Source organism: Apostichopus japonicus, chromosome 13 (assembly GCF_037975245.1).
Source record: "Apostichopus japonicus isolate 1M-3 chromosome 13, ASM3797524v1, whole genome shotgun sequence".
NCBI lineage: Eukaryota > Metazoa > Echinodermata > Holothuroidea > Aspidochirotida > Stichopodidae > Apostichopus > Apostichopus japonicus.
The window spans coordinates 25,541,597-25,566,884 of record NC_092573.1 but is presented as its reverse complement, the minus strand read 5'-3'; the positions used below and the strand labels follow the sequence as shown (position 1 = coordinate 25,566,884).

General features: G+C 37.8%; 1 protein-coding gene across 8 annotated transcripts in view; it reads left to right on the top strand.

Annotated features, from left to right (window-relative positions):
- The window catches only part of LOC139978962 (uncharacterized), an 89,943-nt gene that overhangs the window by 5,650 nt on the left and 59,005 nt on the right, over positions 1 to 25,288 (top strand). For all 8 annotated transcript variants that reach the window (XM_071989560.1, XM_071989564.1, XM_071989563.1 and 5 more), the window contains 21 exons: positions 51 to 254; positions 1,197 to 1,394; positions 2,176 to 2,376; positions 2,775 to 2,966; positions 3,502 to 3,705; positions 4,681 to 4,878; positions 5,125 to 5,325; positions 6,091 to 6,273; positions 7,351 to 7,536; positions 9,411 to 9,659; positions 14,948 to 15,199; positions 16,353 to 16,607; positions 17,139 to 17,393; positions 17,901 to 18,155; positions 18,663 to 18,917; positions 19,426 to 19,680; positions 20,182 to 20,436; positions 20,942 to 21,196; positions 22,206 to 22,469; positions 23,717 to 23,947; positions 24,407 to 24,661. In XM_071989560.1, coding sequence (XP_071845661.1) covers positions 51 to 254; positions 1,197 to 1,394; positions 2,176 to 2,376; positions 2,775 to 2,966; positions 3,502 to 3,705; positions 4,681 to 4,878; positions 5,125 to 5,325; positions 6,091 to 6,273; positions 7,351 to 7,536; positions 9,411 to 9,659; positions 14,948 to 15,199; positions 16,353 to 16,607; positions 17,139 to 17,393; positions 17,901 to 18,155; positions 18,663 to 18,917; positions 19,426 to 19,680; positions 20,182 to 20,436; positions 20,942 to 21,196; positions 22,206 to 22,469; positions 23,717 to 23,947; positions 24,407 to 24,661 — 4,803 coding nt within the window. The remainder of the gene's footprint in view (positions 1 to 50; positions 255 to 1,196; positions 1,395 to 2,175; positions 2,377 to 2,774; positions 2,967 to 3,501; positions 3,706 to 4,680; positions 4,879 to 5,124; positions 5,326 to 6,090; positions 6,274 to 7,350; positions 7,537 to 9,410; positions 9,660 to 14,947; positions 15,200 to 16,352; positions 16,608 to 17,138; positions 17,394 to 17,900; positions 18,156 to 18,662; positions 18,918 to 19,425; positions 19,681 to 20,181; positions 20,437 to 20,941; positions 21,197 to 22,205; positions 22,470 to 23,716; positions 23,948 to 24,406; positions 24,662 to 25,288) is intronic.

Genomic DNA, 25,288 nt, shown 5'->3' with positions numbered 1-25,288 from the left:
AGCCTGTGGTATAAATATGATCCCCTTTATTTATTGTCTTTCTTTCTCAGCTGGGGATCGGAATGTTCGGTTTGTGGTGAGAGGATGTTTGGAGCAATTGGGCCTTGGTTGTCTACCAGTCGATGATATTGTACAAGAGTTTCAAACTGTGTTCCAAGATGCTGGATTTGGCTTTACAATTATGGGTGCAACTGGTTCTGCATGTTATTGTGATGGAGACATGTGCAATTCAGATCCGTTCAACCTTATTCAGAGTAAGTCAGTTTTTTTGACAGATTGAAATTTCTCCATTTTTCTGGGTACTGGTATATTTAAAACTATTCTATTTCTTTTGCAGTATATGTAGTGTTTGAATCATGGTGAAACTAGTTATTGTTTATCATCCCAATCAAATGGTAATTGGAATAGCTTCCAATACTGCAATTGGCAATTATTTTAATTTTCATCGTCATAACATTTTTTTTTATTCTCTCTTTGCAAAGTACCAATGATACAGTTTTATGATTGTGTTCAAAATTTAGTGTGAAATGATGATGATATGTTACAGTAGTTATACTCAAACCTACATATCTAAATTTGGATTTTAGACAACTTTCTATGTTTTATAAAGAATTTTATCGCATGCAGAAAAACACAAATGAATGAAAATTGGAATAGGGTCAAATAATGATATGCTCATTTTACAAAATCACCATGGTCCATCAAATTTAAGATACTTGCAGTAAATTGCTAAATTTTTACCATTGGTAAATATTGGTTCTCCTCTACTGTGCACATTAGTGTTCCTTTACATACTGGCATTTTGAAAAGAATCAAAGCCCACCTCATGCTAACCAATATGAAAGTTAACATACTTCTAATTGCTTTATCTTATGTCTAAATTTGATAAGTTAATAGCACTGATGTTAGACAATTTTTAATGGTGTTCGAAGACGACAACATTTCTGTTCAGACAACCAAACTGAACTGTGAAGGTTGCCTGGTGGATGAATAGTTGTTTACATCAAATTTAGATCAGCAAAGTTACTAAATACCAACAAATAGGTTAAAAGATAAATTAATATCACTAGGGTGGTGATCTATTCACCAAAGCTTGCACATCTCTCCTACTAAATTGTACATATTGATCATTGTTATTTTTGCTACCCAATATTTTTCAAGCAACTTGTGTGATATCAATTTTGTCTCTGTTTCAGATTCCTTGGTCACTTGTGCATTTTGCACGAGCACAGCACTTCCAGATCCAAATCTTGCAGACATCAACACTGATCAAAATATCGTCTGTGAACGGGGTACCATCGATGGGACAAACGTATTTGAAGTCAGTTGTCCCATTGATAGCGGATACAGCTGTGAAACATCTGTGAGCGATATTGTGTTCTTCACTCAAGAGCGTAAGTTAACAGGCCAATCACTTTCTTTGTGCCCTAATCATGAGAGATTTACCGATGTAGGGAAGAGAGTAAATATGAAATAAACAGAATGTTAAGTTGGTGGTTGGTCATTTGTGCATCCTTCAGTGATCTTACACAACTTCATTCATGATTTCACTTCTGAAACAAGTCCTGAGAATAACATGCCGGGGATGTTCTAGAGAGCGTGGTGGCCAATTGGCTGAGGCGTCGGACTTGTGATTCAAAGATTGCTGGTTCAAATCCATTATGTTGTGTTCTTGGCAAGATGCTTTATGTCAATTGCCTCTCTCCACTGTGTGGTAACTTGCCATTGGTCACAGTATATGACTGTAGCTGTCTGGAGGGATTAACCTATTGAAACCTATTGCTGGTATAAAGTGCCATATTAGTTGAACATTATTATTGTTTATTATTATTTTACATAGGTTTCTATGCTATGTATCTGTTCAGATAATTTGCCCTCCTGTTGAAATTCTAATTCAGATGTAAATGCAAGCTATTCAGGTTTCACTGCGCATAAATTTGTTTGTCAGTGCTCTCACTTTTAGTCCTCTGTGCATGTTGTAGTCTCAACAAATTTAAAGTTTCTTCACTCAATTACTATATCAGCAAGAACTGGTAACTGGTATTAACACTGTATGTTGAGAGGCTCCATGTACTGTTCAGTGATGTCAGGGTGCATCAATATTTACACTGTATATTGAGAGGTTGGATGTACTGTTAAGTTAAGTATGTGACCACCATTTTATGCTTCCAACAGTGGGTAATGTAAATGCCATTAACACCTTTCGTGGATGCATAAATGGACCACAGAGTGGCTGTCTACCCTCTGCAACTATAGAAGAAAATGTCAGAACAGCTCTGATTGCATCTGGGTTGGATGTCCAAAGTGTGTCTGCTACAGATTGTTACTGCTCTGAAAACAATTGTAACACAGTTCCCATCAGCAATGCACCTCAAGGTATGTATGTAAGAAGATATGGTAACAGCTAGCTATAGTACATGCACATGTCTCATTATGTGGTTGAACTACAAGGAGGAGCTTGTCTATACATAGCTCTTTTGCTTTGTCACCATTTCCATTTATTTTTCCATGGATAGGTTTTTCAGTACTATTATGCTGAGAAATCACCAGCACACACTTACTATTATGCTATTATACTACAGAGTAAATCAACGTATACATTGGTATAGAAATGACCAATAATCAAACAATCAAATAAGGAAATATAATAGAAACCTAACATTCAGTACATTCAGTGTGATCAATACGATATGTCATTTCGTACTAGTTTAATGTGCAAGCTGTTGACCTAACTTGGAGAGGTTAGTCATCATGGGTGTCATTTTCTTCCGCAGATCTCAGCTGTGTCAGTTGCTTCAACTTACGGGTCCTTGATCCAGGTCTTGGAAACCTCTTCCCACAACTGCTGAACATGAATTGTGAGAACGCGATTATCGACGGGACAACAGTGTTGAATGAAGCTTGCACTGGCCAATCTGCTAGTTGTGAAACCATTGCTACGACGATATCTGCCAGTGTCCAGGGGTGTAAGTACAAAAAGTACTTTAATAATCGCCGAGATTTGACAACTTAGCTTCCAGGTTTCTCTCCTGTATGGTTTCATTCAAACATCATTACTTCTTCTTTTTCCCCTAAAGTAATATTACTGTTTGATGATCGTCCTAGTAATGCTTTATACATATAATCTAGCAGTCGCTTAAGTTGGATTAAATTTCACCAATTTGTTGATGATCTTTGATGGCATGATTTGATCCTTGTTCACCCTCTCTGTAGGTACTCTTTAAAAATCATCAACTTTGAGAATTTGTGTCAAATGTATCTAGCGGAGACTAACCTACTTTGCACATATAATTAGGACTGCAAGTCACTATTTTTTTGTTTGAGGCTTCGTATCAGCTAATCGCATGTCTTTGGATATTTAGTAGATCTTTGTACAGTTCATACAGAGCAACATGTGGAATGTACTGAGAAGTGAACGAATGTCTCGCAAGCCACGTATGGTCAGGATGTTGCTGCTACTACTACATCAGGCTCATACAGTCTTATTGTATCTTTTTGCAGTTGGTGCTGTGAACATGATTCTAACCTTCCGTGGCTGTAGTGGAATAGAGAACCTTGAGTGTGTCCCTCCAACAACAGTCCAAGAAGGCCTAGAAACAGACTTACAGGCAGCTGGCATTGACCTGTCTATTCTTAGTATGACTGGAAGTGTCTGCTACTGTGGCAATGTTGCCTGCAATATGGTTCCTGATTCTCTCCTGCAAGGTGAGTTCAATGCTACGTATCGAGATGTTGTATTTTTGACAACAATGTCAAAGTTATTTGCTTCTGCTGCAGTCCTGAATTGTTCAAAACAGTTACTTAGCTTTGTAGCCTAACATCATTTCATTTCAGAGACACATTTTGAGTCATTTTTGCTATTATTTTGGTTCAAGGAATGCACTTCAATGTTCTAATATTACAGATAAACTGCCAGTTATAGTCATGACCTTATTAAAATGTTCTCAAGCATAGAAAGTAAATGTGTAAATACTGGATTGTGTGTGTGTGTCCGCTTGTATGGGTGTACATGTCTAGGCCTCACAACTGGTGACATGGGACAAAAGAAATTCCTGTCACAAGTTGTCGAACAATAGAGAACAATAGTCATAGGGTGTCCAATCAAAGGGTTAGAATTAAGGGAAATGTCATCGGTTGTAGCTAAAATAATACAAAGCAAGCCGTTTGGTGTCGGGAGAAGGAACAATTACCATGTTTACATCTGCAGGAGCTTCTTGACTGACCAATTATGTAACAGACTGTGCTCATGTAACAGTGATACTGCTAGTAACAGACTGTGCTCATGTAACAGTGATACTACTAGCCTGCAAATGACCGATAGATTCCTTTCCTGGCAGTTTTACTACAAACATCACAGATGTTAATAATCTATCAATAAAAATTGCCTGGTGTGAATATGAGCAAATGAAAGAGAGAGCATCTATACGTTTCCCTGCCTTGGGTGACTGCTGTTTTGAATTTTCAAGAATTTTATTCTTTTGGTGTGCAATCCTGCTGGCTGATTATATTTATATCATGGCCTTTATAATGTTTTGTACAGCTGGTCATAATACAAGTCTATACGAGAATAGTTGTACTTTTGTAGAATGGATGAGTTCTTTTGATCAATCGGTGATAGAGGCTGTCGGTACTAATAAACCCCTCGTCTTCTTCTCTCTTTCCATCCATCCTATCTTTCAGGCCAAACTGTCGCCTGTGCTTACTGCCTTAGTGAATTTTTCCTGGACCCAGATCTAGCCGACTTGAATACTGACAGAAACATGCAGTGTGAGGTTGGAGTGGTTGATAATTTGAATGTTTTGACTGCTACTTGCCCACAAGATGCGGGATACAGCTGTGTCACCTCGTTCAGCACTGTTTCATTCTCCAGTCAGACCAGTGAGTTAAAAATCAATTCCATGCATAGACTGCCCATAGAGGTTTTTTGTTTGGTGGTCAGGGGGGAGGGGGGTCAAGTTTTAAGGCAACATTAAAAACCTATGTTTCATATTTCCTTGTGATAGAGTTATGTCATTTTGATAAGCATACATATATCAATCCATTTGATAGATTTTATCTTCCGTACTATTCTGCGACTGTACCCTTGCTTCGTCTGATATAAAATGATAATTCTTTCTCTCGCAGTCGGTACGTTTGATCTTCAGGGCGTTAGCAGATCCTGCATCCAAGCACCTTCAACTGGCTGTGCTGCTGACTTTGTTGACAGGCTGTTGATGTCACCTGTTGATGCATCACTTCAAATCACAAATGCTGCAGGCAGCCAGTGTTACTGCGCTACGAATAATTGTAATACCCAGCCACTGGATGCCACAGTCCCTCCCACAGGTAAAATATCTCCCATGCAAACAATGTGTGAAGTGTCTATTGTCTCTGTTCAGCTATTAATTTGGACTTAGTATTATATTGTCAGACAACTAGTCCTTTGACATTAAAAGTTAGGCCTAGACTAGTCAGTAGACAGGCTGGCATGTAAATCATCATAGTTCCAATCCATGTCAATTGTTGCACATTCTCTACCAGATAATCAAGTTTCCTGTGCAAATAAAACTTTCATTCCCCCCCTCTTTCCCCCCCCCCACATCCCCCGAATGGAAAACTTCACATGTAGTTTCTACAAACTGTCGTTCCATTGTTTATCACCTCAACCACAAATCTTCTTTTAGCTTGCCGTAAACAGCAGACCAGCCAAATCTGAAATCAAAACAGCATTTAGGTTTATCGAACAGAAATGTGTTAATATCTGAGACCATTGATTTCATGTGTTTTGCTTTTTCTATTGGTTTGTGTGTATTATTTTGAGAAGCTTACCTAATGCCTCTTTATCCTAGAACCTACTTTCCTAGTACACTTAAATCATCGATCAACATATATGAAAGGGTCAACGCTTAGAAGTGTTGAAGTCTGTGACCTGTCAATCTTAGATTTGTGATTAAAGCCATTTCAACAAAAACCAGACTAAGTGTCCTTAATTCCTGTTCTTTGTGATGTGCTGATTTGAAGCTGCTGAATGTTAGCAGTAACATTACACATGACTAGCTTAACTTTATAAACATTTTTTTTCTTTGTGCGTGTGTGTGTGTTTGTATTCAGGTGAAGCTATAAGCTGTCTATCATGCCTCAGTTTTGACTTTGGAGACCCAGGATTGGATGCTGATTTTCGTCTCGTGAATTGTGAAAATGGTGTAGTTGACGGCATTCAGGTCACTCAGGAGAACTGCTTAGCAGCTGATAACCGCTGTGTAACAATTTCTGCAAGAGTACAATCCACGGAAGGTGAGTTACTCTGTTATTGCTGAATGTGTCGTTAAGATTATTCGTGCAAAACCCTTGTCTTTATTTAGTACAACAGAACCGTATTTTATCCAGACTCATCGGGTAATTTGATTTCTACAAAATAACCCTGTTTATGATGTGGCTGTAGGGAAAGGCAACGATCTTTGATGTAATGAAGAAGCACTATGCGATACCATTTGACTATTATTCTGCTGGTTTAAGATCACTACATTGTCAACTCAAACTGACCTTCAAGATAGCCCTAACGGGGATGCAAACCAGCGGTTCAAAGTAGAGCACTGTCATATTAGTCCTAATGAGAATGTTCCTTGATTTAAAGCAACACATTTGCATGAAGCTCTCACTAGCATGGAGAACATACCTGACCCTGCAAGTAAAGAATACAGAAACAGAAACACCTAACAATTACTGCCTGATCCAGCAATTAAAATTGTCGACCAAATAATGTTCATCACAAGTTTAGTTATATGGCTGTTGTTGCTCTGCAAATTGTAAATGCCTGTAATATATCAATCATTGTCTAGTGTCTTTTAGGCATAAATCCTACTTGACACGGTCGAATATGTGCTTTCATACTTTGCAAGTTGCAATCAGGCCATCTCTTCCAATTTCTTGTAAAAGATTATTAATATAATAATATAAGAATTTGTAAAGCACTTTTATCCAGTTAAAAAAAAACTACTCAGAAGCGCTGCAGGAGCAAAGTACCCAAAATGGACACAACAGTTATCAAACAAATGGATACGCATTCATGAATAAGAACGTTTTGAGTTCTTTCTGGAAAGTTGACACATGCTGGATTGTTTTCAGATGTAAGGGGAGACTGTTTCAGAGTATATATTAGATCTTAGGTCTGCAAGAACATTCAACGTTCTGGCAGAGAAATACTAGAATTGTGATTTTGAGGTTACTAGTCACCATCTGCAGCCAGTCTATAATCTTTCACTCTTCATTCATTCATTCATTCATTCATTCATTCATTCATTCATTCATTCATTCATTCATTCCATTTATTTATTTATTTATATTTGGGTTTTTGTTCTTTTATCTTTCTAGTACCCCCTTTTAATGCCGTTCTCAGGACATGTGCATCTACAGCTAACCTAGGATGTTCCGATGCCTCTCTGTTACAAAATGATTTAGAAGTCATCTTTGGATTTTCTACTTCATCTATTGTTGGTGATGCATGTTACTGCCAGGGAAATATTTGCAACAATGTTGGTGTGCTACCCACCACTCCAGGTAATATAACTAATTAATTGCTTTAATCATGAAGGCAACAAACACTTTGTTTGTGGTGTTTATTGGTATATCACAGTAATAAATTGGGCATTGAAGTCCGTTTTACTATCAACTTACACTAAGCAAAAGGAACTGCTCAGTAGAATTGTATTTCCTACTTTTGTTTTAATCTGTACTATTTGTTTGTAGTATGAAACAAGGAATGGATAAGTATGTTTATGCATCATAGACAAGCCTTGTGACATCAACACAGTCTACAGTTTTGTTGTTGTTGGGGAGGGGGGAGGGGGTAACAGGTCATTTGAGGTCAACAGAGATCACAACTTGCAAAAATTGTAAATAAGATATCTCAAGAAGGGAATGACAATACATTTCATACTTCAGATGTGGTTTGCCTCTAATGAATAAAATCCTCCAATTGTTTTGGTGGGGTGAAAAAGGTCAGCAGAGCTGGTCAAAATGAAAACCACTTGAGAATGCTTGACAGTTGAAAAAAATGTGAAAACTCTCAGTTAATGGAGTGTTGATAACCATCATGCTTTGTGAGAAGGTTATTTGAGGATTGGCAAAGGTTTAAGTGTGAGAATTTTATAAGCTCTGCAAGTGTACAGTTTCCAGTGATAATCAATGGTTAACAGATGTCAAGACCTGAAAACCTTGTAAGATGAGCTCAACAAGGGGCACGTTGATAAATATCACACTTCACACGCAGAGTAATACCATAATGAGTTCATGACCCCCTGTTGTTTATTATGGGTATCAAATTTCATTTGAGTTTGGAAATATGCAATTCTCCAAAGCCATGTATATCTGAAGCACCTTAACCTTGGACCAGGTTTGTATGTGCAGTATGGACAATGGGTTTTCTATGAGGATGTGTTACTAGTCAACAGTCAACTAATAAAGGTAATAAACTACATTGCTATGAAATTTTAGTATCTTATCCTATTATTAATTTGACATATGTCCCAGGCTCAGTACAAGGAAATGATCTAAGGAGATTAAATTTCCTAGTTGAAGTTGATGCTCACAAAATTGTTGACACTTTTCTCTGCATCTTCTGGTCAAACTACATTCTCGTAGTATTTTGTAGTATATGGCAAAAATAAGCATTTCTCAAATTTGGTGAATTTTTGTGTCTTCATCTTGTAACAGCAGAGATGAATGAGATCATGATGGCAATATAGTTGTTTTTCTCTGTCATGATATTAAAATTCACTTGACCACAGAGGAAGATAAATTTTCTAAAATAACAGTTGCATTTCGATGAAATTCTTAATGCAGAGAACATTAAAATCTTGAACCACCTACTGTGATGCACTTCCTGGAGTAAGGAAGAGTTTAATCCTTCACAGTAGGTTACATTCAAACAAACTATATCGAGAGTTATGTAAAAGATATGGAGATTGTGGTGTTAACTAACAGTGTGAGATGCTTTTCGCTTTACAAAAAGTGTAAAATTTTCTGCCGCAAGATCATTTATTAAAGATGAGGCTTTGACATAAACAAGTACATGAAACATCTCAAGGTCAATCAGCCATTACAAAGTGTACAGCAGAGTCAACACTTCAGTTTCTTACCAAAGCTTTAACGTCTTTGGCCGGTTGAATCGTGTCTTATTAAACGCTCTGATTGATTGTCTTTTTATGTTAGATAAATCATGATGCAGAAATTCTCATTGATGACAACGATATGAGGTATCATTTTAAATTTAGCTCTAGAATGTGTACACAGCAGATTGACAAGAGGATGAGAAGCTCAGATGGACAAAGCCACTTGTGTCAAATTGTGTTTTGATATCAGTAAGAAAATGTATATGATTTGCCGTTAATTTCAGTCATAAAATCACATTATGCATCGTTTATGTCTCCTAGGCAGGGCTCCACAATTTGTCCGTACCTGTCCAATGGACATCGTTCAGCCAGTTGCCAATGGTGTCCCAGGTGTTACTGTATCATGGCTTGAGCCTGTTGCAGTGGACTCGACAGGTAGCCTGGTCTCTAATGTGTTTGCCACACATAATCCAGGAGAGTTCTTTCTCAGAGGAGTGACTGTTGTAACATATGTTTTAACTGATAGTATGGGAAACCAAGCAGTATGCTTCTTTTCTGTTACCGTACAAGGTAAAACAATCAGTGTTTCTACATAAGATGATCCCAAAAACCACCTGCTTGCTTCCTCTCCCCATGTAGTACTCCTTTTAAGATGGGCCTGCTAAGAGGTTCCATTTGGATGAAACCACCTGCTTGCGCCCCTCTTCCATGACTTTCTCCCTTTAAGATGACCAAAAGGAGGTGTTTACACGACCTGTTTGCTAGCTTCCCCCATGTAGTACTCCTTTTATGATGGGCCAGTGGGAGATAACCACCTGTCGCTTCCCTCCTCCCATGCCTATCTCCTGCAAAGAGGTTCCATTTGGATGAAACCACCTGCTTGCATCCCTCTTCCATGACTTTCTCCATTTAAGATGACCAAAAGGAGGTGTTTACACAACCTGCTTCCTCCATGTTGGTTTAATGTTAAGACCACTAAATGGAGGTAAAGAACCTCTATTAGATGATCCCACAAACCACCTGGTTGCTTCTTATCTCCATGTTGTACTCCTTTGAAGATGGGCCAGTGGAAGATAGCCACCTGTTTGCTTCCCTCGTCCTATCATTGACTTTCTCCCTTTAAGATCACCAATTTATTATCATAGCTGTTTACAGCCTTAAAGTGCACCTTGAGAATTACGCTCTCAGAATAAAATCTTCCCATCGTTAAGCCTACTAACAGATCCTGGGGAGACGGTCGTTTTGCTTCTGCTGCCCCACATCTTAGCAACAAATTTACCTGAAACCATCAACCTCTCTCTGTCTTTTTATATCCTTCAAATCATTAAGATAACCAAAATAGAGGTCAACCACCTACTGGCTTCCTTCCTCCATGATTTTCTTCATTTTAAGATGGCTAAATGCAGGTAAACCACCTGTCTGTAGCCCTCTTCCTTGCTTGTCTCCTGCTAAGACATTCAACTTAAACGAAGCCACCTGCTTGCTTTCTTCCTCCATGTTGTTCTCCATTTGAGATGGCTAAATGCAGGTAAACCACCTGTTTGGTTCCTTCTTCCTTGCTATGATGTTCCATTTGAACAAAGCCACCTGCTTCCTTTCTCCCTCCTGTTGTTCTCCTTTAAGATTGCCAAATGAAGATAAATTACCTATTTGCTTCCCTCTTCCTTGCTACAATGTTCCATTTGAACAAAGCCACCTGCTTGCTTTTTACCTCCATGTTGTTCTTCTGTAAGATTGCCAAATGTAGATAAACCAACTGATTGCTCCCCTGGGGCATGCCATTTGCCCTTTGAAATGACTAAATAGAAATAACTGTCTGCTTGCTTTGTTCTTCCATGGTTGTAGTGTTCTTGCTTTAATATAAATAACAGAAAGACAAGAAATAACGTAGTATAACTCACCGTGACTGACATACGTCTTATCTATTGGCAGGGTGCACACAAGGGACAATAAATAGAAAATATCTGTCTGACACACCATATACCTTGAAAAACTCAGTCCTTCACTTTTGACGATGTTCTTTCATTCAGACGATAGTAAAAGTTGCATTTACCCTCTTATCTACCTTGAAACTCAGTCATTTGCTTTTCAACGACAATTATGTTCTTTCTGTTATAAAACTGTAGATACGTTAACCATCTCATATACCTTGAACCATTATAATTGATGGCCCAAACTACACCAACCTGCTCCATCATATTTGATAGTCCCAAGCAATGACATTCTGTTTGACCATATTTGATGGTCCCAAGCAATGCCAATCCGCTCCATCATATGTGATGGTCCCAACCAATGAAGAGCTGTTCCTTTATAGGTGATGGTCCCAAGCAATGCCAATCTGCTCCATCATATGTGATGGTCCCAACCAATGAAGAGCTGTTCCTTTATAGGTGATGGTCCCAAGCAATGCCAATCTGCTCCATCATATGTGATGGTCCCAACCAATGAAGAGCTGTTCCTTTATAGGTGATGGTCCCAAGCAATGCCAATCTGCTCCATCATATGTGATGGTCCCAACCAATGAAGAGCTGTTCCTTTATAGGTGATAGTCCCAAGCAATGCCAATCTGCTCCATCATATGTGATGGTCCCAACCAATGAAGAGCTGTTCCTTTATAGGTGATGGTCCAAACCAATGCCAATCTGCTCCATCATATGTGATGGTCCCAACCAATGAAGAGCTGTTCCTTTATAGGTGATGGTCCCAAGCAATACCAACCTGCTCCATTATATGTGATGGCCCCAACCAATGAAGAGCTGTTCCTTTATAGGTGATAGTCCCAAGCAATGCCAATCTGCTCCATATGTGATGGTCCCAACCAATGAAGAGCTGTTCCTTTATAGGTGATGGTCCCAAGCAATGCCAATCTGCTCCATCATATGTGATGGTCCCAACCAATGAAGAGCTGTTCCTTTATAGGTGATAGTCCCAAGCAATACCAACCTGCTCCATTATATGTGATGGCCCCAAACAATGAAGAGCTGTTCCTTTATAGGTGATGGTCCCAAGCAATGCCAACCTGCTCCATTGATATGTGATGGCCCCAAACAATGAATAGCTGTTCCTTTATAGGTGATGGTCCCAAGCAATACCAATCCGCTCCATCATATGTGATGGCCCCAAACAATGAAGAGCTGTTCCTTTATAGGTGATGGTCCCAAGCAATACCAATCCGCTCCACCATATGTGATGGTACCAAACAATGAAGAGCTGTTCCTTTATAGGTGATGGTCCCAAGCAATGCCAATCTGCTCCATTTATATGTGATGGTCCCAAACAATGAAGAGCTGTTCCTTTATAGGTGATGGTCCCAAGCAATGACATTCTGTTCCATCATATGTGATGGTCCCAAACAATGGAGAGTTGTTCCTTTATAGGTGATGGTCCCAAGCAATGCCAATCCGCTCCATCATATGTGATGGCCCCAAACTGCGCCAGTCTGTTCCATATGATCTTGATTGCATTTGACAGTGATAATCTGCTCCCATCATATGTGATGGCCTCAAGCACTGACAATCAGCTGCATGTTATTTGATGGTCCGAAGCAGTGACAGTCTGCTCGTTAAGACATTTGATGGTTCTTAGCAATGCCAGTCTGCTCAAACTATACTCCACAGCCTGCCAAACACCTCCTGCTCATTTACATGTTGGAATTTCATTAAGCAAGCAAAGATGCCAGAAGAGGTCTGAATATAATAATGTGTGGTTTGCCTGATTGTTACAGTTGGATAGCTTATCAAGGCTACCATTTACAAACCCTATATTTGTATTGATAATAATGGTAGAAGGTTACAAGGTTATAACGTATTGTTAGTAGTAGAACTTGTCGGGATTTCCTTCTTTGTATTAACAATGCTGTCCTTCACTGACAACCTGTAACAATAGAGTGTACACATAGTTGTTTCACACCATTGACAATTAATGTCAGGTAAAACAAGACACTTCTTTAGTTTGCATCTGGTTCATCTTAGACCAGCTTTGAACTTGTATGATTTAGTCTTTTGCTGCATTTGGCTGCCCACTATACGGTACTTCAATGCTACATTTGGAAGTTTCTGAAAGAAGTTAAATTCGGATAACATTTTAAGTTGTGCTAAAAGTGGTATGATCCAAGAGTTAGGTGTTCTCTTTACTGAAACTTTTGCCTTATATCTGGTATGAAAGATCATTCTGTGATTTATATTGGTAACTCATTGAAATTTTCACAATCAACAATTTTCCATTTTTTTGAATAAAATATAAAAAAATGGAATTAGGTACTTGGTAATACCAATATTTCATTTTAGGATGGACTGTTTCATTCTACTGTTTGCCTTCAAGTTGGAGCCTCCTTCTTTTCTGGGTTTCCCGTTATGTGATGACAGATGGATTAATAAAATGTTAGTTAGTCTGGCTGTGAGTGGAACTGTTAAAGGGAGTGAAGACTCACGCACAAAGAAACGTCTGATGCCGGTAATCTGACCTAGTTTCGTATGAGGTGTAACAGAAGTGTTAGACACCACCATCGATCCCAGAAAATACACACACAGCTTACTACCGTCGATAATTAGATACTAGTGTACAGTCAATACATGCAGCAACGGTTTTGTAGCGACAAGAAGAAAACTTCACTTGCAAGCAACGGAAAGTTAACTTTTTCAGAGGGCGGCACACGGTTTGGGGCGAGTCTTCAATGTCTTTAACATAAATGCATGATGGCTACAGACCTGTACATAATTAGCTGCCTCAATGCTATGTGCTCATCTGGAGATGAAAAAGTTGCCAATTAGTTTGAAAGTAGCACTGCATATATCTATTTGGACTGTGTGTACTCAGCTTTATCCCTCAAGTGTAATCTGCTTTCAAATGTATGTGCAAACCTTTGAATGCAAATTCAAATTTTGCTTTCTCTCCCTCTCTACTTATATGATACTTTCAAATAATATCAACCAAAATTTCACAGCATCCATTTGCTTTCCTTTTTATTGCTTAAATCCCATAGTATCTGCCGTGGTAATTGTCCACTGCTACATCAGCCTATTTACATATATTTACATAGTTTTACATATATTTACATATATCAATCTCCATACAACTCAATATGAAGTCTAATTCAGATGTGGAAGTACCAATTCTATATAAATTACCTGCATTTTTTGTACTTTCTACAACTGTTTTGTTGAATTGAGTTATCAGGTACTAGAATCCAGTAGCAATTTAGTCCTGCAGTAGCTCTACTAGTCAAATCTCTAATCATGAAACAAAAAATTGAAATCTTGGTCTGAGGTTGATTTGGTTAAAATTGTTAAACCAAAGCACAAAAAGTTGCTATTATATCATATCAGACATGTGTATATATAATACTTCAGGAGACATATAATCCACTCAAGTGAATAACATAAATGTATTTTCTTTTATAAGAATCAGATTGCGATGAACCAGTTAAAGGGATATTATTCCGGTGGCCGAAGTTGATTGCTTCAGCAAATTTTCTGAAAACTTTTCAAACCTATACATCCTCATAGCATGGCTAAGATATGAAGTTTTGTTTTCCTTCAAAGTTTGTGATAATTTGTGATCGCATATGACGACAGCAGTGTAGTGCAGTGATGTTACTATTTGTTTTCTTGATAATATCTAAATCATTTAGACAGTCCAGAAGAAAATATATGTACAAGTTTTCGTGTTGATGAAATTCTAAATAAAGGAACATTAACAGCCAAGAAAACATGATATTTGAAGGACACTGGGTTGTGTGTTTATATACGACACCATGTAAACATTGCCATGATCACTGAACGGATCTCTGTCCACTATGTAGGCTTTTTGTAGTGCGATTGGAGATGTGCTGACGAAAAAGATCTTTTCTAATTCATCAGCTCCTTCCGACATGGACTTCATCGCACCAGTCATCACAGTTCCGTGTCCTGCGGACATAACACTAACAGCTCCGACAGGGTCGACAGTAAACTGGGTGGAGCCGATGGCTACAGATAACTCTGGTTCAGTCTCGACTGTTAGCACTTTTAACCCGGGGGATTTCTTCATGCCTGGCACACACATCGTTATGTACACCTTTAGCGACCCCGCTGGAAATAGTGTGAGCTGCTCTTTTCTGGTCAATGTTGAAAGTAAGTTTCAAATCTTTCTTGTATAATTCTCAACATCACATGTGTACCACATACCCCCCTTCCCCTTCTGCCCCCACTCAATAATAAAATAAATAAATGTTCCAATTAAAACTATTTAGAATGCAATACTGCTGTTCAGAACATAATATTAAACTATGTGGGCCTCATGCCATTAGGACATCCAGCATGACCTCACTTAAAGCTTTGTTGGGCTTGGATATGGAAACTTTGATTGGAAATGTTCATACCTTCCATGGGATTGTTGCCAAGTAGAACAAAAACATTAGGTAAAGCTCAAAAAAATCTCCATTTGTTTTTTATTCCTCGCTGGTGGCGAGAGGAATCTGTGCGATGGCATGTGAGTGCGTGGGTTTCTGTATGTGTGAAGAAGGCTGTCAGGAATGACTTACCCTCAACAAGTAAATTCAGTAATCCTCTAGTGTCCCAATTATCCCCCCAGTAATTCGTCAACATAACCTGAATGAATTTTTTCATAGTTCTGGTTTATAATTAATAATAATAATAATAAATAATCAGCAGTTAATTTTTTGATGCTTAAGAGACCAAAAATGTGGAAGAAACCTGCAAGGACTTATGGATTACAACTTACATGTCATGTCAGGTGGCTTCCAATCCAACATTTAAACTCAAATTTGGAATCTGTTAAATTTAGAAGTCATTTTAGATGGGAAAACATAGATTGCTTTAGGATAAAAAAAAAACCCACCTTACTATGACCCTGTCGGGTATCGATTCCGGAACCTCCCGATTGCTAAGCCTCATTGCTTGAGATGCCACCACCTTTATCCACTCCACAGCACGGGTATAATTAGTAACTATTATTAAATAGCATAGGAATGACAGTATAGGCTCTGCCAAATCTGTTTATAGCTGAATCGCGTGTTCCTGTACATCTTTCTGTGTAAAGGATTGGATCTGTTATTTTGGGTGCAATTATCTCCTTCAAGAAGTTCATGACAAATTTGTGTACTAAATGTTTCTTGTATTACATCTTTTTATATTAAATTAGTTCACCCTCCTAACAGTAATCATGGACAGGACCAGTACTAGTAGGACAACAAAAGGACTTCAAACAGGCTTCGATATTCATATTTTTCATAACTATGGAAGAAATCCTTTCTTGATATTTCAGGCCAGGCAGTTAGTCCTTTCCGTTTCTTAGTTGACTGTCCTGCTGACATAGTCGTTACAGCACCAACAGGACAGAATGGTGTGACAGTCACATGGCGGGAACCAGTTGTAGTTGACAGTCAGGATAATTTGGTGACTACTGCTGGTACTGCAAACCCAATGCAGGTGTTTCCAATTGGTACATCTACTGTTACCTACACTTACAGTGATAACCAAGGAAACACTGATAGTTGTTCCTTTGATGTCACTGTTCAAGGTATGTTTAGCTTTTGTGGCTTTTCTTATTATTATTATTATGATGAGGTACATTTTCACAGATTTTAACCCTTGCAAAAAGAATCAGTCCATTTACATATCAGGCTCAGCAATCAGAGAGACAAATCATTATTCATGAGCACACACTAATTAACTGTGAGACTTAAAAATGCAAATGTACATGCTTTGACCTTCCACTATTATCTAGGAAAAACAGAGTGGTTACTGTTTTTGTAATCTTGAGATATCATAGTGAGTCTGTAGTTAAACTTGTATTCTAGGAGAGTTACCTGTACATGTGTTCTGTATTGTGGGTTTTTTGCCCAAACAGGGGACATTTTGAATAGAATTATAGGAATTAATGCTAAATTATGTTCTCATACTGGTGCTAAGCCTTGTATTCCTGCTGTTACTTATTCTCAGGAAATTCTACTTGTAATCATACTCATACTGGCTTACTCATACTGCAAGTCTGGATGTTAAATCTCTTCATGACTAGAAAGTATCTTCAATTCTATTTTTGCTTTCTCAGGTCCAGCAGTGGATCCTTTCCGTTTCTTAGTGGACTGTCCTGCTGACATAGTAGTTACAGCACCAACAGGACAGAATGGTGTGACAGTCACATGGCGGGAACCAGTTGTAGTTGACAGTCAGAATAATTTGGTGACTGTTGTTGGTTCTTCAAACCCAATGCAGGTGTTTCCAATTGGTACATCTACTGTTACCTACACTTACAGTGATAACCAAGGAAACTCTGATAGCTGTTCCTTTGATGTCACTGTTCAAGGTATGTTTAACTTTGTGGCTTTTCTTGTATATGACAATCTAAGTTTCATATATTTAGATGCATTGAAGACATTTTATGCAGTCAATTGAAAACATTCATGATCAATGAGCTTTACTGTGAGTCTTAAAGATGCAAATGTAACCATTGTACCTAGTACATGCTTTGACCTTCCAATACTTTCTAGGAAAAACAGACATTTTACTGATTCAGAAATCTTATGATATCATAGTGAGTCTGTACTTAAACTTGTATTCTAGGAGAGGTACCTGTACATGTGTTCTGTATTGTGGGTTTTTGCTCATATTGGGGACATTTTGAAAAGAATTATAGGAATTAATGCTAAATTATGTTCTCATACTGGTGCTAAGCCTTGTATTCCTGCTGTTACTTATTCTCAGGAAATTCTACTTGTAATCATACTCATACTGGCTTACTCATACTACAAGTCTGGATGTTAAATCTCTTCATGACTAGAAAGTATCTTCAATTCTATTTTTGCTTTCTCAGGTCCAGCAGTGGATCCTTTCCGTTTCTTAGTTGACTGTCCTGCTGACATAGTAGTTACAGCACCAACAGGACAGAATGGTGTGACAGTCACATGGCGGGAACCAGTTGTAGTTGACAGTCAGGATAATTTGGTGAATGTTGTTGGTTCTTCAAACCCAATGCAGGTGTTTCCAATTGGTACATCTACTGTTACCTACACTTACAGTGATAACCAAGGAAATTCTGATAGCTGTTCATTTGATGTCACTGTTCAAGGTATGTTTAACTTTGTGGCTTTTCTTGTATATGACAATCTAAGTTTTATATATTTAGATGCATTGAAGACATTTTATGCAGTCAATTGAAAACATTCATGATCAATGAGCTTTATGTGAGTCTTAAAGATGCAAATGTAAAAATTGTTCCTAGTACATGCTTTGACCTTCCAATACTTTCTAGGAAAAACAGACATTTTACTGATTTGAAAATCTTGAGATATCGTAGTGAGTCTGTTCTTAAACTTGTATTCTAGGAGAGTAACCTGTACATGTGTTCTGTATTGTGGATTTTTTGCTCATACGGGGAACATTTTGAATAGAATTATAGGAATTAATGCTAAATTATGTACTCATACTGGTGCTAAGCCTTCTACCCTTCCTGATACTTATTCTCAGGAAATTCTACTTGTACTCATACTCATAATGTTGTACTCATACTACAAGTCTGGATGTTAAATCTTTTCATGACTAGAAAGTATCTTCAATTCTATTTTTGCTTTCTCAGGTCCAGCAGTTGATCCTTTCCGTTTCTTAGTTGACTGTCCTGCTGACATAGTAGTTACAGCACCAACAGGACAGAATGGTGTGACAGTCACATGGCGGGAACCAGTTGTAGTTGACAGTCAGGATAATTTGGTGACTGTTCTTGGTTCTGCAAACCCATTGCAGGTGTTTCCAATTGGTACATCTACTATTACCTACACTTACAGTGATAACCAAGGAAACTCTGATAGCTGTTCCTTTGATGTCACTGTTCAAGGTATGTTTAGCTTTGTGGCTTTTCTTGTATTCGACAATCTAAGATTCAGATATTTAGATGCATTGAAGACATTTTATTCAGTCAATTGAAAACATTCATGATCAATGAGCTTTACTGTGAGTCTTAAAGATGCAAATGTAAAAATTGTTCCTAGTACATGCTTTGACCTTCCAATACTTTCTAGGAAAAACAGACATTTTACTGATTTAAAAATCTTGAGATATCATAGTGAGTCTGTACTTAAACTTGTATTCTAGGAGAGTAACCTGTACATGTGTTCTGTATTGTGGATTTTTTTCTCATATGTGGGACATTTTGAATAGAATTATAGGAATTAATGCTATATAATGTTCTCATACTGGTGCTAAGCCTTGTATTCCTGCTGTTACTTATTCTCAGGAAATTCTACTTGTACTCATACTCATAATGTTATACTCATACTACAAGTCTGGTATTAAATCTCTTCATGACTAGAAAGTATCTTCAATTCTATTTTTTACTTTCTCAGGTCCAGCAGTTGATCCTTTCCGTTTCTTAGTTGACTGTCCTGCTGACATAGTCGTTACAGCACCAACAGGACAGAATGGTGTGACAGTCACATGGCGGGAACCAGTTGTAGTTGACAGTCAGGATAATTTGGTGACTGTTCTTGGTTCTGCAAACCCATTGCAGGTGTTTCCAATTGGTACATCTACTGTTACCTACACTTACAGTGATAACCAAGGAAACTCTGATAGCTGTTCATTTGATGTCACTGTTCAAGGTATGTTTAGCTTTGTGGCTTTTCTTGTATATGACAATCTAAGTTTCATATATTTAGATGCATTGAAGACATTTTATTCAGTCAATTGAAAACATTCATGATCAATGAGCTTTACTGTGAGTCTTAAAGATGCAAATGTAAAAATTGTTCCTAGTACATGCTTTGACCTTCCAATACTTTCTAGGAAAAACAGAGTGGTTACTGTTTTTGTGATCTTGAGATATCGTAGTGAGTCTGTAGTTAAACTTGTATTCTAGGAGAGTAACCTGTACATGTGTTCTTTATTGTGGATTTTTTTACTCATACGGGGGACGTTTTGAATAGAATTATAGGAATTAATGCTAAATTATGTACTCATACTGGTGCTAAGCCTTGTATTCCTGCTGTTACTTATTCTCAGGAAATTCTACTTGTACTCATACTCATAATGTTATACTCATACTTCAAGTCTGGATGTTAAATTACTAGAAAGTATCTTCAATTCTATTTTTGCTTTCTCAGGTCCAGCAGTTGATCCTTTCCGTTTCTTAGTGGACTGTCCTGCTGACATAGTAGTTACAGCACCAACAGGACAGAATGGTGTGACAGTCACATGGCGGGAACCAGTTGTAGTTGACAGTCAGGATAATTTGGTGACTGTTGTTGGTTCTGCAAACCCATTGCAGGTGTTTCCAATAGGTACATCTACTGTTACCTACACTTACAGTGATAACCAAGGAAACTCTGATAGCTGTTCCTTTGATGTCACTGTTCAAGGTATGTTTAGCTTTGTGGCTTTTCTTGTATATGACAATCTAAGATTCAGATATTTAGATGCATTGAAGATCCTTTATTCAGTCCATTGAAACATTCATGAGCAATGAGCCTTACTCTGAGTCTTAAAAACGCAAATGTAACCATTGTACCTAGTACATGCTTTGACCTTCCAATACTTTCTAGGAAAAACAAACATTTTACTGATTCAGAAATCTTATGATATCATAGTGAGTCTGTACTTAAACTTGTATTCTAGGAGAGTAACCTGTACATGTGTTCTGTATGTGGATTTTTTGCTCATACGGGGGACATTTTGAAAAATACTAGAATTATTAATGCTAAATATGTACTCTTACTGGTGCTAAGCCTTCTACCCTTACTAGTACTTATTCTCAGGAAATTCTACTTGTACTCATACTCATACTGGTGTACTCATACTACAAGTTTGGATGTTAAATCTCTTCATGACTAGAAAGTATCTTCAATTCTATTTTTGCTTTCTCAGGTCCAGCAGTTGATCCTTTCCGTTTCTTAGTGGACTGTCCTGCTGACATAGTAGTTACAGCACCAACAGGACAGAATGGTGTGACAGTCACATGGCGGGAACCAGTTGTAGTTGACAGTCAGGATAATTTGGTGACTGTTCTTGGTTCTGCAAACCCAATGCAGGTGTTTCCAATTGGTACATCTACTGTTACCTACACTTACAGTGATAACCAAGGAAACTCTGATAGCTGTTCCTTTGATATCACTGTTCAGGGTATGTTTAACTTTCTCATATTATTATGTGCACATCTTCTTTACTGAACTTCATGTAACCATTATATGTTAATATTACTTGATCTTTGAAATGAATGGATTTCCCAGAGCCATGGCAACATTTCTCAGAGTGACATTAAAGCAGTTAATGTTCTTTATTGGATTTTTGATGTATCTCTGTATCCGTTTGTCAAGTTTTTAACCATATGCTTAATGGTGATCATATGTTGGTAAAATGTCATGCAATGCCAATTGCTAAAAATCGAATTTTCTACTGTGTTTTTCTTTGCAACACACCCTCTGAAGACGTCTGTTAGTATCAGTTATATTAAAGTGCGTTGAGACGCAGAGGACAGTGTTAAGAAATGATTATGTTAAAAAGACAAATGGAAGAGTTTGTAGAACTGCATAGTTTGCACAATTTTAAGCCGGGGAGTAGACAAGGAGTGAGTTAATTATGACATAGTCTAGTTTATTTGACGGGATACAAACCTGGCGATGTAATAAAAATTTTACACTTTCATTGTGCCTGAATCGTGACGACACTACTCTTAGCCTTGTGGAACAACCACTGAATAACAGAAACCTTTCCATGCTTAATGCGTCTGCTATGTTGGACTGTAACATGATATAGCCAACAATATACAAAATGGCTGAAATATTGCAGAGTGCAAGAACTCAGATATAACTGTGGCAGTGGTAACAGGTCATTTGAGGTCATCTGTAATCCTGTTTAACATGGTTCAAGCTTCCAGAAGTAGAACTTTGTTAAACTTCATGCTTCAACTTAGTAAAATAGGTATCCAGGGTTACGGTCAGCTTATAAAATGTGTCCGCCATTGCAGTCGATGTTTTGATGGTATTTGAAAGAGACTCACAGTGAATATAAAGATGTTCATTTACATATTAGAGGCAAAATATTGAAGTAATACAATCTCTTTGTATGTTTTCTGCCTTTTGGACATTTGGTAAAATTTTCAACAAATCTGCAACATTTCCATATCCTTCAGCTGGAGTGCAGCCAATGGATAATACACCACCCAACATCATCACACCATGCCCGGCTACAAGGGTTGTCGACGTGCCAGCCGGTTTAACGGGTGCACCATTATTTTGGACACCACCACAAGCTATCGATGAGTCAGGACCGGTCATCGTGGAAGCCACACACCGACCTGGAGAGAACTTTCCGCTCGGTGTAACTTTGGTCGTGTACACATTTACCGACCAATTTGGAAACTCTGCATCATGTTCCTTCAATATTATTGTCATGGGTCTGTATTTACCTGTTTTGCATGTTCTAGATGATAGAAGAAGTATATTTAAGCCATTTTTATGCTTTCAGACTTCTTTATCGATCTGAAATACACGGAAAATAATCACAATATTAGTGCATGTTAATTGGAAGTCTGAAGCTGCTTCCTGTTCTTACCATAGTCAATTTATTTCTTCTAGATGTTGTAAAAAAATTATCATAGATATTACTTTGGGTGATTTCTGGGAATTAATAAGGGGTTAATCAACGGTCTAGCGTGCGTTACTCACAGGATTAATGCACGATCGGGGGATAATGCAAGCGATGCACAAGGGCGGAGCCCGAGTGCATCCAGCGATAGCATTAACACCCGGAGTGCATTAATCATGGGAGTAACGCACGCTAGACCGTTCATTAACCCTGTTCATTCATACACTACCATTTGTGTGGGGGAAAAATCATAAAACAAAACATTTTTGGTTACATATAACCAAAGATTTATTAAAGTGATGCCCCGTAATTTTACCGTGCGTTACTTACAGGATTAACCACGGTCAGCTGACCTGAATGGACCAATAGGATTTAGGAATCTTTACTAAGTATGAATGAACACAAGTTAACCACTGATTGATTTCTCAAGTCTGCCAATAATTACCCAGCATGTGATAATTCTCTGATGAAGAAAAAACCATATAGTTTGAGGATTGTAGCGATAGTTTTCATTGCGTTTGGCTACATTTCATTTGTAGCTTCTTGAAAAGGCATTAAAATGACACAACGACGCAATCTTAGCTGAATAATCAAATGAACTCTGAAAAAGATGAAACATTGTCTTTGATATAACTGTTCATGTAATTTTTCATGATCTGTGAAATATCCTAAAGACTTATGACAGACGTGAGTCTGAAAGAAAAACCTAGATGTGCTCACAAAAAGGGGTGGGCAGACAAAACTAGTGAAGAATTTGGACATTACTTCATGCATATGATATGAAGTGATATGATCAAACTAATCTCTGGTTGCCTCCTAAGTACAGTGTGTAATTTGGATGTCAAAACTTCATAAACCTGAGCCATTGTGACATTTTTCACATTTGATCGATAAGGGCAAGTACTTCATGAAAATTCAATCTCTTATGATTTAACTCTAATGGCCAAACACTATGGCAAAATAAACTACACAATTCAAGAGGAAATTAGCTTAAAAGCTTGTTCACTGCTGTTTGCCAAAAAATTAAATTATATTTATATATATATTTTTTTGCAGGTCCGCAAGTAATGCTTCAGTGTCCTGCTGATAGTGTAGTAAATGTTCCAGCTGGTGTTTCCAGGGCTACAGTCGGCTGGATAACGCCTGTAGCTTTCAATAGCAATGGTCAGGAGTTGACACTACAGAGTACCCATGAACCCAACACAGTCTTTCAGTTGGGGACCACTACTGTAACATACACAGTGACTGGGACTCCAACATCTTGCTCTTTTGATGTCATTGTTCAAAGTAAGAATATTGCTTACTTTAACAGGGTTAATTCTGACATTGATGATGTTTCTTTGTGAATGGAACATGCATTGCTCGGTTTAAAGAGTTCATCACACGTTACAAGGTTAATTCTGACATTAATGCTGTTTCTTTGTGAATAGAACATACATTGCTCGGTTTAAAGAGTTTCATCACACGTTACAAGGAAAAACAAAATTGAGATAATAAAAAAAAAGGGGCTAAAAATAAATGTTATGCAGTGGATATATTATCAGCATTATTCATTGAGATTGGCACTGTGTAAGGTTGTGAACCAACAATGTAAACAGTCACTCTGACTCACATTATCTTGAGTGAATAATTCTGCATATCCAGCCAATTTCATCTTTTACACTTTGAAATATGTGCCTACTCTAGAAAATGACACAAAAATAGTAATTCCATTCTGCAACAATGTTTCTCTTTCTCTTTACAAAGCACTCGGCGGTGCTCCTTTCCGATTCTTAGTTGACTGTCCTGCTGACATAGTCGTTACAGCACCAACAGGACAGAATGGTGTGACAGTCACATGGCGGGAACCAATTGTAGTTGACAGTCAGGATAATTTGGTGACTGTTCTTGGTTCTGCAAATCCAATGCAGGTGTTTCCAATTGGTACAACTACTGTTACCTACACTTACAGTGATAACCAAGGAAACATTGGTAGCTGTTCCTTTGATGTCACTGTTCAAGGTATGTTCCAGGGATCAATGACCAGTGAAACGAGCCTCAAGTGAAAGACAATCTATATCAAGTCATTCCAGTTAAAGTGACTGTGTATATATATATATATATATATATATATATATATATATATATATATATATGAATATATATATATATATAGGTATTAAAATCAAGAAGACAAGGAGAAACATCCAGTAATTCTAACTTTGGAGTATTGGATACAATTTTACTGACACTCAAAGATTAAAACTAAGTTTTGTGGACGTTATTGAAAATACGTCAAAAAAGCTTTCCGATTGGATGCCGACCAGACGTATGTAAAGCTGCCAAACATTGGGCAATGTTTCGTTGTTAAAATGTACTGGTTATGAATGGTAAGAACTGATTTTAGTTCAAGTAATGTCACATTACTGTATCTGTGAGTTTAGCGAATGTTCAGGTACTTTGCCCAGGAGTGTCCGTCAGAGATTCTTCAAAAGAATTATCAGTGATTTCAGAGGCCGCTGCTGCGTTGTCAAGTTTTGTGGAACTAGAAAGGACCGATAAGACAACTCCGTATGTTGACTTGGGGCGTGGCTGGAGGACACCAATGGCATTGCTAATGTGTTTTAAGGCAACTATTATACGGAAGAC